Source organism: Phalacrocorax aristotelis, chromosome 14, assembly GCF_949628215.1.
Source record: "Phalacrocorax aristotelis chromosome 14, bGulAri2.1, whole genome shotgun sequence".
In the NCBI taxonomy this organism is placed as follows: Eukaryota; Metazoa; Chordata; class Aves; order Suliformes; family Phalacrocoracidae; genus Phalacrocorax; species Phalacrocorax aristotelis.
The window spans coordinates 1,632,499-1,647,523 of NC_134289.1; the positions used below are offsets into that span (position 1 = coordinate 1,632,499).

The window sequence follows — 15,025 nt, forward strand, 5'->3', positions numbered from 1 at the left end:
GTTCACAGCCACATCTCGCCTAGGGATGATGCAGCTCATGTTGGAACTACACCCCCTTCCCAGCTGCGTGCCCTGGACTCACTTATATTGGCAGCAACCAAAATAAAAAGGGAATTCTTCATCCCTGAAGAGTAAAAATGCTGTAAACGTGTTTATTGCTTAGCATGCTCACAGCCTAATTTGGGTTGGAAACAAACCGGGGTGGGGGGTGTCACCCAGTGCCAACCCTGCTTGAAGCAGGACCCCTGTCAGCCTTGGACCCCTTCGGCCAGGCTGCTTGGGGCGATGCCAGGGCTCAAATAAGCACTGAAGTACAGTAACTGTGGCCATTTGCTTTTGCATCCTGCAGAAAATGTGGATGAAGATACGAGCTGGGACCCCGATACTAATCTGTAAGTTCCATGTGTTTTGTTCAGTTATCTCTTACTGCGGATCATCAGAAACGAGAATAAGAAAACCCAATTTAACCGCTAAGCAGAAACACTCTCCCAAACTCAGCTTCTGCCATGGAAGAAAGACGTGGACACACCATTCAAAAGTAATTTTTTATTTCAACTCTATAAAGTATACAACAGGCACTCGGCAATTACAGCTGCAGGGAAAATACAGAGCAAAACAAAAGCGGTTAAAGTTTATGAAAAAAAGTTCTTAAGTCTACATCAAAAGAGTGCAACCGGCCAACGACCGGTGGATGACCGACATTTGTCTGACAAACAAAACCTCTTTTATGTAAGAAGAAAATGGGAGAAAATAAGAATATAAAATAAAGGGCCAATGTAAAAACAGCGTAAGCTGGGACTCGGGATGACAGGCAACCCCAAATGAGAACTTCCCCTTTTGCCGGTAAAGCCCTAAAACCGCCCAAGTCTCGGCGTCACGCCTGGTTTACGTGGCCAGGGAACTGCAGGGGACAAGGAGCTTCCAGCTCTCAGCCCAGCTCTGTGGGAGCGCCGAGGGCTCGCCTCTGCAGTGGGTTGCAAATGGAGGGGGTCGGGGGAACAGCACGGATCCTGTTTTGTTGAGTGGTGCAAACAAGCTACGCCTTTGCGTTAGGGTTTCAGGCCAAGCCCCACGGGTCGGGCTGCACACCGAGCCGCTCGCTGGGTTTTCTGGGTGGGAGATTTCTAACGGGGTTTGTATAAGACGGGAAGTTGGCGCTGGATGGCACGATGGGTTGAATCTGCACAGCTTAGCAAAACAGGAATACCTGTCTACGGACTGATAGGATGTCATATATTAATTTGACCTGCACGTAACATTTATACATTTCACAGAAATGACTCTGTATCTCATTAACAGATACACAGCTCTGGTACATTGAACAGAAATAAGAGAACGACTTCATCATTTCTGTAATTCATCAATATTATATAATAAAGGTTTAGAAATCGGTAGCAGAAAGAACTGTAAAACGCAGCAAGCTAAGAAAGGACGACATTTTGAGGTGTGTTTGTCTTTGTCATGCAGCATAACACCAAATCTGTAATTTTTTTTTTTTTTTTAATAAGATGCCATGGATTTAAGGCACTTGCAACAATGCCAGATAGCCAGTCGTGTACTAAAACTATGGGACAGATGAGTTAACAGTACGGTTGACATAAAGTTTAATAATACTGACAATTATGACATTAATTCAAGTCTACCTTGATCTAAAAACATTACATTACAAATAAGAAAATGAAGTAATAATGCCATGGAACTCTAAAGAAAAAGTTAAATGTGTACCACAAAATATCAACACGAAAATACCTATTTACAGAAATATTTGCTTGTGGTCCTGTTGTTACATAAGAGTTTGCTATGGATAATGCAGCACTGTGAGAAGCTACGGATCGTCTACGTCTTAACGACACCAATCTTAATACACTCATTTTAAATACGGGAGCTGACTTCCCCCTATGTAAATGTGCTGTCATCCCACAGACTACAAAAAAGAGACAAAGGAGAAAGGACATGAAGTGGAAACACAGAGGCAATCCATTGTTGTGAATGTATATATATATAATGCAACTCAAATATATTACTTATAAATGAAGGCATTTATCATATACATATACTAAATATGTTGTTTAAAGTATGCTTAGGAAGGGTGATTAAAGTCAGGTGAGGTGTTTGATATCAAAATAAGCTTATATTCGGTACAGTGCATGCTGCACGCTGCACGCTGCAGGTATGAATTACCATGCATGGCACAAGGGCAAAGGGGTAGGAAAAAGAAAAATAACTCATCAGCCCATGTTAAAACCTTCTTCCCTTAATGTTTTTGGGTTGCCCCCCCCAAATTGTTGTGATGCTCTTTCCTGCCGGCAACGCCCTGACTGACAGCTGCATCTCAGCTACTGAGTATTAGCATTTTGGGACAAACTTCTCTCTACGGTCTTGTAGAGAAATTTACCAAACACGACAAGTTTTCTCTTCCCACGCCGCCGCATCCATCGAGTGAAAAACCAGGGGGATGCGAGTAAAAACTTCAGCTTTTAGGCAGCAGCCTGTTTGCTAAGATGCCTAGTGATTATTTGAGCCCTAGTGTTCAGCATTGGCTTTCAGTGTCTTCCATCCTTCAGAGAAAGGCTGAAAAGCAAGCGTGTATTTGCCCTATATGAGTAATTCCCTGGAGATGTAGTTACTGTCTTTTCCATATGGTTTTCAAGGCAAATGAGTTTTAATGATTAATGAATAGCAGAAATAACCTGAAGTTACTGTGCCGATGGTGTCACCTTGCCCTTCGGAAAATTAGGGAGCAAGGTCAGCGACACAGACTCGTTTTGAAGGGGTCACGATGACCGAGCTCTTTAGTTTGCTGGCAAGCAGCGGACATTGTTAATGCTGTCAAAGAAGGGGAGAAAATATCTTTCTAATATGCTCTATTAAGTCACTTCCATTAGGAACACGGGAAAGAGTTGGGATCAGGGAAATGATTTGTTAAAACATAACGTTTTCCATGTACTATGTAGGCAAATGTCACATAAATGACTTTGAGCAGAAGTTCGTCTTTGGACTTCCAGCGTATCCAACAGCTCTTGGCAGCACTGAGATGAAATGCAGCAACATCGGCTAATTTTTTTGGGCAGTGCCTGTTACAGAGACTGGAAGCTGACAGACTTCTAGTCCCATGCGTACGCAACAAGCAGGCTCCCAGGGCAGGATTCCTCTGCTACGTCTACAAATCAGAAGAGACCGCACTGAAGCAAAGGAAAAGCAGTGGAAGCGAGGGCAAAGCGCGCACACGATAATTTTGTTTTCCCCAGCTCTTTTTTTCATGTGCGCTAACTCTGCTGTAGCCATCCCTGTGCCTTAAACACGGTCACTGGGGACCTAGTACGCTGGAGACACGGAGACCTCGCAAAAACACATCCAATACTGGTTTTCCATTTAATTCCACTGCCTTTCCTGAGCAACTCCTTAGTCTGGTGGGGCATTAGGATTACATTTTTACAGGCAACGTCACAACAGAGCCAGCAAACTGGTCCTGTACCACCTTGTATTTTAATTAGCTTTGTACTAAACACAGAGGAGATGCAGACATGGAGATGTAAAATCATCTAAGAGCATGACAGAGAATGATGCCTCTTGCTACATATTTCTGAAATGGTGGTTGACCAAATTTATATTCACAGATGAAGGATGTTCATAGCACCTATAAAGTACATTATGGGTCTTATGTTTTCCCTTTGGGTTCTAAAAAGGTAAAAATCAAGTTTAGTTTTATGCCTACTAGCTAATCGATAAGACCAGTGGGCTGCTGTCACTTTATTACAGGACCATTATTTAAGCACTATTTTATATGTAAAATGGATTAATTTTATGCTTTTTTTTTCATGCAGTTATGTATTTGTACCAAGGGAAAGGAAGAAAAAAAACCCAAACATTGTGTTACAGTATGTTCTCAGCTGTATGAGAGAAACAACCCATATCTGCCTTAACGGGATCTAGAGCAGTTGTGCTTTTGTTTTACCAGACTGAAAAAAAAATATTCTCAAAAAGAAAGAGGAAAGGTAACATTCAGTCTCGTCAAGAATACTGCTTGGAAAGAAAAAGGACAAATTTTACCACTGCTTTGACGTGAACTCTTTGACCAGTACCATTGTGGTCCTCCTTTGCTCCTACATTGGCCTACAGTAGAAGACCTACAGAGTTTGGAGGGTGGGAGTAGCCCAAATCCTGCACTGTATTTAGCTACAGCACTTAATAAATTACTATTGATCCTACTGATAAAGCCAGTACCTTGCAGCTAGAATTAAGTGTGTCTTACATTACATATCTCTCGACTTTTATAATTAAGAGCGTTGCAAGATTGTCGCAGTGATAGAAAACATATTTCTTTACTGGTGAAAGGCTTTGCGTCAGGACCACCATGTCAACTGCTATTTTAAGTTCAAACATAAAACATGAAGAGCACTATTGTCATCTAAGCAATAAGTCCTAATGCCACTGTAGTTACTGTAGCAGCATCAATCAAGGCATCATGGTGACCCCGAGCACTAATCCTCCCCAATTCTTTCGGTTTTGCTGGCAGCCATGTCCCAGGAAGCTGTCTTCAGCAAGGCAGAAGCAGGTAAGAGAAATACATTAAAAATCTATGTCCCATCCTGAGTTGTCATCAGGGGGTGGTTCATCACTGTCCTCTGGGAAGCTGTCAAAATTGCTTGTGTCTGTTGGAGATGCAACCTGCAGAAAGAAGAGGGTGACAAGAAGGGGATGGTCATCGAAGTGGCCCTCTGCAGACATCTCCTCTCCGTCTCACGACCGTGATGATTCAGAGGCATTCATTGCTAACTGTAGCAAGCAAGAGAAGTTCTGCATTCAACAACTTTTTACTGAATCCCAGGAGGACTTCCCACAGCCCCCCTGCTCTAATGATCCCGGCCCCCGAGGGTCTCTGGTTCAAAAGCAACTGTCCTACCCACGGTTACAAGGTTGGCAAAAAAAGACTTGGAAAAGCCCTGGGCCTTCCCAAAGCCCAGAATTTCCAATTTGTGGCTCCAGGATCCTGAATTTGAGCCTGTGAGCTGGGCCCTGCTGCCTTCAAGTTTCCTGACTACGATTCCTAAAGCAATACTTCCCAAGTTTTGCTCAGACTACAGAGTCTATCAGAGAAACCCGTCTTCCTAGGATGAAGGCCAAGTACGTTTCTTTTTTGGAAATAATGTAATTTAAAATCGACTGTAGCTAGATAACTTCTAATTTTTTTGCTTTACAATGATGGCTGAAACTTTCTTACAATGAGACCCTGATACATTAAATGCAGTTTTAAAAAAAGAAATAATACAAAAACAGACCAGCAACTCTCCAGACCAAAATAACCAGTGTCTTACTGGAGAAAAATCAGTACTTTAAGCCGTACCCCAAGTAGCCAGTGCAGGCTGGAGGGGACTTGCCATAGGAGCGCTGCACAGGAAATGCTATATTCTTTATCCATTACACTTGTGCAGCTGGTGGAGAAGCCATGGCCAGAACCCAGATGTATTTGACGCTGGATGCTGCTATAAGCCTTGGGAAAAGACTATTTGGTCAGTCAAAGCTCCAACCTCAGGTTTAAATTTAATTTGCTGCCCGGCTGCATCAGCATTTTCCTGCTGTTGAAAACATCTTAGGGGAAATAAAGATCCTTGAATACCCAAGTCTGAAAAAACCCAACCTCTAAAAGCTTAGTGGAGTACTACAGAGTGACGAGGTGCTTCAGGGTGTACTGAATACTGTTTCCTTTGTTGGTGCTGGCACTGTTGAGTTGGAGAGCCTTCACCCTTTGGGTCCTCACCCTTGGGGTGCTCCACACTCGCCCTCCTCCATGGTGCCATGGGCTGGACCACATCCCTCTGTTTCTCTCAGCCCACCCCATGTGAGCTCTCCCTCTGGGAGCAGAAACGTTGGGGATGTATGTACAAGATACCAGCTACCAAAGTATAAGAGATGCAGTTGGTGTGGCCATTCATGGAGGACGTGCACGACCTGTAGCTTCTTGTGAAAGCCTCTCAGCAGCGATGGGCAGTGTGTAAGCAGACTGAATGGGGTGAAAACAGCTATGGAGCTCCCCGGGGCTCCTCTGCACATGTCCACTCTGGCAGCACCTAGGAGGGCAGGCACATTTTTTTGAGCTCTGGTTAGGTAAGGCTTTAAGGGAAATAAGTGCTGCTCTGGGAAATGGATTGCCTTTTGTGTTCATCTGACAAAATAAAAATGCTGAGTATATCCAATACCTCAGGTGTAGAGAGTTTTCTTAGAAGAAATATGATTTGGGAAAGAAAGTTTGGCTGTGTTGTTACTCTGCCGATTGCCTTCATGTGATACTAACGCTGCTAACACTGTTAACACTATTCCCCACAGATCTGAGGTCCAGGTCACCTGCGTGGCCTGCAGTCCTTCACTGTCAGAGACCTGGGAGCAAACGTCCCTCCCAGTGCCCTCTCCCACCAGGAAGGGACACTCTAGATTTATCTCCTGTCCGTTCAAGAAGATGGAGTGCAAACGGCAGTGTCAGCTGCCTGGCTGCTTACCAACGTCAGGGCTCGAGATGAATTATGGTGCAGAGATCTGCACACCTTTCTCAAAGGCAAGAGCTGTGATGCGAGACAGCACATCTTTGGAAAAGTCAAGAAGTAGGAGAAGCTCTTCAGGACAGCTACCAACACAGATTTAAGTGCTGGAATCGAGGCTCAGCTGCTCCCTGAAGCAATGTCCTAGGAGCAGGCTGTAAACTGAGATCTAAAATCCTGTGGAATAAGAGCTAAGGAGCAGCTTTTGATTGCCTCCTCGGTATTACCACATAACTGCTGATGAGGGTTTAAGAGCTGGGGAAGGCTTTTTTTTCTTAGGAAAATAGCTAGTCTCTATGTTTAGCACTGCTGTCTCCTTTCCAGCTAACAAGCAGAGGTGCACTGATTGAAGGAAAACCTGATTTCTTCTCCCAGGGCTATATATTTTAGGTCACTTTTCAGATATGGCCCTTACTGGCAGCTGAGACTTTTGCCAAAGCAACTGAGCTGGTTGTGGAAAACAAGGCTGCGTGGGACACACAGCTTTGGGGTGAATGAGTTTTCACCAGTTAATGGAGGCAGGTTTTGGAGAGAATTTCAAGAGTTAGTTCTAAGAGCTCTAGGAAAGAATGAGCTGTGTTGAACTGGGATTAGGGCAATATATGGCTGTCAGCACTGAGTTGTCCTGGAAGAAGGATTCCTCTGAAGAGGGAAGGATGCTCCAATCTACTTCAGACATGGTAGTGTGCTGGCCAAAAGGGTGACAGCAGATCACAGACACGTTTCCTGGTAGGGCATCACCAGACCGTGAACATACAGCCTTGATGATGCCAAGAAATAACACCAATGAAGTGAACTGGGTGCTCACAGAGCCCTTTCCCCCTACCGCCTTGCACCTAACTGGAAAAGCAAAGAAAATGTGATTTTCTGTACAACAGGCTGGAAAGCTGCATTCCTCTAGGCAACGCCAGAGAAGCAGAGACCATTTCTGGTGGTGGAGCAATGTCCCAGTCTGGGGACATCAGGGAGCAATTCATGCCCACAGAAAGCAGGTACCGCTGAAGTCACCGTTGCTGGTTGTGCTGCCTGAGGGTTAGACGTGCAGGTCCACACGTATATCATGTAAAAACAGTATTGGAAATGTTCTTATAAAACCAAAAATCCACTAAAAACAATTAGAGAAACATACTGGGGCATTTTCAGGCTACACTGACATTCTGCACAGCTAAACCAGGAATTGCAACTGGATGTAAAGGAGCAAAATTGACTTTATTGTGTGACTGAAATGTGGTGAACAGTCCTGCTGACAAATTAATAGTCATTAAGAAGAAGCTCAACAAAAATATCTACAGTTCTGATTTATAAAAAATCTGTATGTTCTTTGGGCATCCTGCTTTAGGCAGATACGCAGAAAACAAAGTGCTGCTTTCTCCCACAGACTGCCAGTAACTTCTGCAGCCCATAGGGCAAAAGGGGTGTGGGTGTGTGTGCAAAACTCTCTTGCTCTTTCATAGCTGCTAAGAAAACTTTGGGCTGGCAGATTTAGCCCTGGAGCTGTGCCTGCCGCTGCTGCAGGAGGTGCAGGACCCCGGGTGGAGAGAGCAATGGGGTGCAATTAAACACGATTGCTAATGTCATTCTCTTGGTGATCCCGCGGGAGAGGCACAGAGAGAAAGGGATTAAGTTGAAACAAGGAGGGGAGGCTGCAGAACAGAAGGGGCCAAGGTAATTTCTATCAGCTAATCCTGTTTGGTTTCCCTTTGCGGCGGGCTTTGTGGGTAAAGAGCTCACAAAGACATCAAAGGAAGAGCTTTGCTCCAAAAGAAAATGAGTCGAGCTGTCCCTCTGCGTCTGCTCCCAGTTAAACATAAACTAGGCGGTAACAGGGCTTTTCATGTATGACACAGACACAGGGAAAAAAGGGTGAAAAGCACAAAAGAAAATACAGAAGGAAAGGTTAATGTAAAAGAAAAGGGAGATGGCATACAAATCCCACTTGCCTTGTGAAAAGAAATAAGAATAAAGGAGAAAGAAAGAGGACACATCTGAGAGAAGGGGTGAAAGTGGCAGCTCTCTAGTGAAACATGAAAAGTAGATGAAGAAACAAGTGGAGCAGGTGAGGAAGAGAAAAACGTACAGTAGTGAGTGATCCTGCCCTGATCCTGCATCTCATTGCAGTCATGCCCTCCCTAAACCACCTTCTCCTAGAAGAGACTGCCTGGAGACCAAGTACAGCTGGAAACGTCTCTAACATGACTTCTTCAAGCATCTTCAGAAGAAATAAAGCACATGCTGTTGCCGCTTATCTCCAGTGTATTAGTGCACGAAGTGCACAACATTCATGTAAAAGAAAGTTATTGATGGGAAGGAAAAAATAAGTCGGAAAACTTACACTTGGTATTATAGGAGGTGTCAGTGTCCCTTTTCGTAACCCTTCCCAGTTAAAGCCTTCAAACCATCTAGAAGGGAGGGGAATAATGAAACAGTTAGTCACAGGTAGACATACAGTAAAAATCTCTGTGTAGCACAAAATGAAATTTAAATTGCTTAAACAGTGGGTTTAATCTCCTGCAGTCATCCTCAAATTACCCAATTAGCCTTAATAATTTTTCCTGTCATCTTTATGTAAGTTTTTTGGGACTGAAAATGAAGCGTCTGTAGCAACCCAGTGGTGATACCACGGCAAGTACAAATTACCAATGCTCAGAAGAAAACCCTTCCTCGCTGCAGATGTCCTGGCAGCTGCTCATTCCTTCCCATAGGGACAATCCTTCCCATACTTAGATCCCAAATGTCCTTTCTTCATATGAGATTGGGAGCTAAGGGCGTGCACAGGGATGCCTTCCTTCTGGGTTGGGCACCTTGGGTTTGCTCAAGCTGCAGCACCTCAGGTGGGTGGATGAGCCCTGTCCATCCAACCCACTTCTGTTGCTTTGGGGACAGGAGAAGGACGCATGGGTGGGTGAGATAACCTGCTGCTGCAGTGGGTCTCTAACTTGTTCTTATCCCCTTCCAGCAGTATGAAAACTTATGAGACGTCACTTAACAACTCTCCCCCATCAGACCAAAAGGGATGATGAATTAATGTTAAAGGGAGACAGAAAGTGTGTTGGGCTGGGGGATAAGGAAAATCAGGGAAAACCTAGGAAAGTGATTCCTTAAACCAAAGACAATCCAAGCAGGCAGCAGCTAGGTCGGCTTGCTTCCAAATGCTCTTCTGCATTAGAGCACTTCAAAGGTAATGGCCGATGCGCAATGTGCTTTGCTCACAGGCAAGGCTGGCATCTATACCAAAGCACTGGGGAAAAACGTCTGATGGAAATTCAATTACAGTCTAAAGCACACTAGAAGGGAAAGGGCAAAGGAGTTTAAGAAGAGCATTTTTTGCTGAAAATTGAAGTGTTTGAAATGCATATTTCTGGGAGTTGGATCTGATGGATGACGGAGAAGACACTTACTTGTGCTTTTGGATATCTTTCACTCCGTTTTTCAAGTTCCCTAATCTTTCTGATGGATTGTCCCTAAAAATGAATAACAAATGTGTTACTTTCTTAATCCTTCTGAATGATTAATTTCTTTGCAAGTAAAATCAAGGTGATTACTTACCTGCATAGTTTTTTAATTAAATTAGCAGCATTTTTGGCAATCTTCTTTGGAAATTCAATCATGTCTATTCCCCTTAATATGATGTTATAGGTCTTCATAGGGTCTGGGCCTGAGAAAGGGGGACTTCAGAGGGGAGAGGAAAAAGGAAAAGATTAAAAACTTGTCTTTAAAATAGCATTGAAGATTGATTAAAAAAACCACAAACAACCAAAACCAACCAAACAGTACAAAACATACTACCCTACTGAAAGGAGAAAAGGTAGATGACAACTAGCAATGCGTTGCTTCCTCTGATGTCAAGCATTTTTTGGCCAGGGAGCTCTGATACTGTCAGTGGTGCTGGCTGGAGGGGAGTACCAAAGAGTAAAGCCAGGTCTTCTGCAGCAGCACATGCTAAACCTCTCATCTCCATGATGGCCCATGTCCCAACAGCTGGAGGAACAAGGGTCTGAGCAACGCTTGCTGGCTTATTTGATGTTGTGACATGCTTTCAGTGGGGGTTAATTAGGTTTTCATTGGTTTAACAGAATAGTGTCCTGGGTCTAACCCCAAAGGATAAGCAGGTAGAGGTGCCGGCTCCTTTTCCAGCTCCTGTATGCTGGGAATGAGCGATGAGGGACGAGGTGAGGAAGTGCAAGGCAGTACATGAGCAGTAATATGTACATCCAAAACTGAATAAAGGAAGGGATGGATATAGGGACTGAAGTCAGCACGGTGTCAGGTCTACCTCCTCCTTTTCAGTCATGTGTCAGCCTCCCTGCACCTGCCTGATTGAATTGCAAGCCCTTTCCCCACCACATTCAGCTCACTCTCAGTTATAGTTCAGGGCCAAAAATGAGTTTTTGGGTGTAATTTCACAGCACTTCCTAAAGAGCCTGCTCATGTCCTGCCCTTTAAGAGATCTGCATGGAAGCTGTGATTTAAACTGGAAAAAATAACAGGTTCAGCAGCACACTGCTGTGCCGCTACAGCACACGCTAGCTCTGAACCTCCCCCTTGCCTAATCAGGGTGACAACAGCAGAAGTATTCGGATCTATTTTCAGCAGCAGTGCTGGTCCCGATGCCCATACCTGCCAGTCAGGAGTTCATACATTAAGATTCCCAGTGACCAGTAGTCTGCCGAAATGTCGTGACCTTTGTTCAGGATGATCTCGGGGGCTACGTACTCCGGGGTTCCACAAAAAGTCCATGTTTTCTTTCCAAATCCTATTTTCTTTGCAAAGCCAAAATCGACCTGCGGAAAGGAGCAGAGTACCATCAGGGCAGAGGACGAGAGGCAACGTCAGCCATGTCCTCTGCTCCTATTGAAGAGAAGCAAAGCAGAAAGAAGGTTTCCTCATCGGAATATTCTGCTAACTAAAGAGCATCATGGGTTGTTCCAGAACCAGGCAACCTCAGTGACCTTTTTACTCATTTATCCTTTGTAATATAAAAGGAAGATTGTTGTGAGGGAAGAAGAACAAATGCCAGCACCGAGGGTTTCTTGGGAGATGTAACTTTGTAACAGTCACAGGTCAGGTTGATTTATTTTGCCTTTTTTTTTTTTTTTTGATTCCCAGCCTTAACCTGAGCAAGGAACTATTTAGGCTAAATACCAATCATTTTGGCATCTACTGAAAAGTTCAGACTTTTCTCCCAGTATAAACAGCGGTGCAGTACAAGTGTCCTCCCAATTTGCTTGAGCTGTTAGAATACGCTGGCAGGCTCACGAACCTCAGCATACCCCTACAGCAGTGTCGCTATGGCACCAGCAAGAACAGAAAACCAGATTATACCGGGAACCGAAGCCGTCCTTTGGGGCCCAGGCAGAGCTCAGGTTAACAGGCTTACCGTATTTTCAGCTCTACCCCTTCTGCCCTCCCCTGCCTCAGTGCTGTGCCGGCCCAGAGCTGTGGTCTGTAGCACACTCTGCTGTCCCTTGATGGCTGTGAGATGCTCCTGCACCTTCCTGTGCTGGTCAGGGACAAAATGTCCTACATGGTCACCGTCTCACAAGAGATCTAGGACATGTTCAGGGAGATCAAAATGTCTAAGGACCTGGGGGTTGGTGACAGGACCAGCAGAGACCCCAGTCCAGATCATCCTGGGTTAGCAAGGACAGTCCTGCACCTAATCCTCCTTGATCATCTGACACACTGCTGGACCACCTGGCCTTGGCAAAATGCTGTAGAGGATAAACTCTGATGTCATTCATTAGGCTTGGTGTCACGGTGAGACACAGTGGCTGCCACCAGGCTGTAAAGGTCCATGATGGAGATGGTCTGACTTGCTGCTCCCACCTGCTGATACCACTCCTGAGTTTCCCTTCCCAAAGGCGAGGAAGAATCCCCAAGCTGAGAGGCAGAAACCTTGGCCCCCTGTGACTCTCAGGGAGGGCCTAAGTCCTTCTTGGATGCAGCTCTTTTCAGGAGTGCATTGCTGTGTCCTTCACTGATGGCTGCCCAAGTGCCCACATTCCCCAGCACCTCTCACCAAGGGAAGTCTCTCCTTTCTTCTCCCCCTCTCCATGGTCTCACCTGGCATTTGGGGTGTACCTTACATGCAGGGGACCTGTACAGTGATTTCTGAGGTAAAAAAGTAATATGAGTGAACAAAGCAATACAGTTAAACCATTCAGAAACTCCCTAATGTGGGGAGTGGAGGTCTTGCCCACGCTGCTGTCCTGGTTTGAGGAGGTGGATGTTGCAGGGGGACAGCACTGAGAAGGACCATGACCTTCTGGGAAGAGCAGTCTCAGGTAGAGCCTTATGCAGTCATGCCAGAGGCGTTTTCACAGATCAGTGAGGTGTGTTACTGGTGCTAAAACAGAAGTGGCCCTCCTAAAGCAAGAAGCTCTACTGGCCGCAGTTCAGCAACACAAAATAATTTCTTGCCGTCACAGTGTCAAGATAAATATTTCCATTAAGAATGCCTTTTGTTATTACTCACACAAAGGGCCTGACACAGAAACAGTAGCTTGCAAAATTTGCTTCAGCAGTCACCTATAAAGCCCACAGATGCAAATCCTCCCGCTCTCCCACCAATATTTTAAGACACCTACTTTCAAGTTATTTTTCAGTCTTTCAGTAGCTCAGAACAGCTGGATGGATTTCTCTTGATGCTCTTCTCTAAACATTTCCACTTCAGGACCACAGATCTCACTTTCAAGCCAGAATTAGTGTTCCCCAGCTCAGCTGTACCCTGTCTGCTGGAGGTTGGGAAAACATCCCGGTGGTAGGTGATGGTGCCCTTGTCCTGGTGTCATCTCAGCATCTACTGATGGCCACCATGAGAGACAGGACCCTGGGCTGGTTGGACTTTGCTTCTGGCCCTCTATGGCTAATCCTGTGTTCTCCTCTACCCCTAACACTAGTTGTCTGGTAGTGGTGGTGACTTTTTTTGGCCAAACCAGACATTGCAGGCACTCACCAGTTTGGCATAACCTCGATGATCCAGAATGAGGTTTTCTGGCTTGAGGTCCCTATAGATGATCCCCTTGGAATGCAAATAGGCAAAAGCTTCGACCACACATGCCGTGTAAAACCTGGTTGTCGAATCCTCAAACGAGCCTCTAAGTAAAATGAGAGAGGGAAAGGGGATAAAGTGATTAGATCTCTTCCCTTACTGGATTTCACCCTACTGTTAAAATACCTATACAGTTCAGCAGAATCGCTCTAATACCTGCAAAGTGCCTGTTGCTGACCTCATCTTTATATATAAATTTAATTGCATTTCCATTTTTGAGATTAGCATCTCTGCCTTCAACACACTTTCATATCAAACATTCATAGTGAAAATATTTTAGGTTTTAGTTTATAATTTCATCTCATAGAAATAAAATTTACAACTCATTATCTTGTAAGCAGAAGGTGATTTTTTTATTATAACCTGTGACTTCTGGGTGACAAAGCTATTTTGAGCTGTGGAGATCACTAACTGTACTAATGGACATAATTGAGACAAAAGACAGACAACTTAGTTGCTGGGACTTGAAGTGTTAATTGCAAATTCAGCATAAAGTGCACTTTTTCATCCTTGTTTCAGCACCAGTTTGCAACCAGTTTTCTGAAGCAAACCATACCTCCCTGCCTGCTGGGAACGTGAAGCAGGAGCTGGCTGAGCTCAGAAGTGTGTCTAAGCTAGGTGGCAGCAGAACCACAATTTAAAGCCAAGAGAATTAAAGATAAAATCATCGGCCTCTGAGAAAGAACGATAAAAAATACAACCCGGCACCTGTTAACTTCACTACAGGTCTTATTTTAATGGTTCAGAGAAGGCATACTGCTAGGAAAAGGAAGAATTACAAAAAATTCATTCTAGGTAATTAAAAAACAATTTATTCTTTGCTTTCCAATCAATCTTTCTGATGCATTTCTTTCGCTTTCCAAATTCAATTGAATTATGTTCCAATTACGGGCCTATTACACAGTTACATGCGATTCACTGCATCTTCTCCTGCCCTGTGGGCTTATGGTGTGCACATTCCCCATACACCCGCACAACCCACCTGCCGCCTACCCACCACAACCAAAACCAAACGCTGCAAGGTCAGACCCTCCCAAGGCAGGAAATAGCGGGACGGCATTTGCTTGTGCATTACTGTGTGGTATGTAATTACATGCCTTCCTAACTACTTTTTTCCATGGCATTTCTGCATCCCAATGGTGTAGTGCTCCTTGGAGGGTGTGGATTTGATGCACGATCCTGTTTCTTACTTTGATGAGTGGTCCTCGTGTAATATGTGATATCTGGACTAAAAGCCCATGCAGGACTATTGATTTCCTCCTGCTCATCGCTACCATACCCGACTGCGTCATAAATATTAAGAAATATTAACAGATGTTATTTATCACAGTGCCTCTGTGATAGAGGTGGATGTCACTATTCACACTCATAGAGGGTGGGCAGCACGGCAAACACCGAGCTGAAAAAGGCAGGTGCTCTCTGGGATGGGAGATTGTGATTC

The 15,025-nt window shown here is 44.6% G+C and overlaps 1 protein-coding gene across 2 annotated transcripts in view; it reads right to left on the reverse strand.

The window, feature by feature from the left end:
- Positions 1 to 1,502: 1,502 nt before the first annotated feature.
- PRKG1 (protein kinase cGMP-dependent 1) overlaps positions 1,503 to 15,025 on the reverse strand; it is a 531,163-nt gene continuing 517,640 nt past the window's right edge. For both annotated transcript variants that reach the window (XM_075109355.1, XM_075109356.1), the window contains exons 13-18: positions 13,489 to 13,630; positions 11,151 to 11,314; positions 10,080 to 10,202; positions 9,932 to 9,994; positions 8,866 to 8,932; positions 1,503 to 4,668 (exon numbers count right to left, since the gene is read on the reverse strand). In XM_075109355.1, the coding sequence (XP_074965456.1) occupies positions 4,570 to 4,668; positions 8,866 to 8,932; positions 9,932 to 9,994; positions 10,080 to 10,202; positions 11,151 to 11,314; positions 13,489 to 13,630 (658 nt within the window). In that variant the 3' untranslated portion in view covers positions 1,503 to 4,569. The remainder of the gene's footprint in view (positions 4,669 to 8,865; positions 8,933 to 9,931; positions 9,995 to 10,079; positions 10,203 to 11,150; positions 11,315 to 13,488; positions 13,631 to 15,025) is intronic.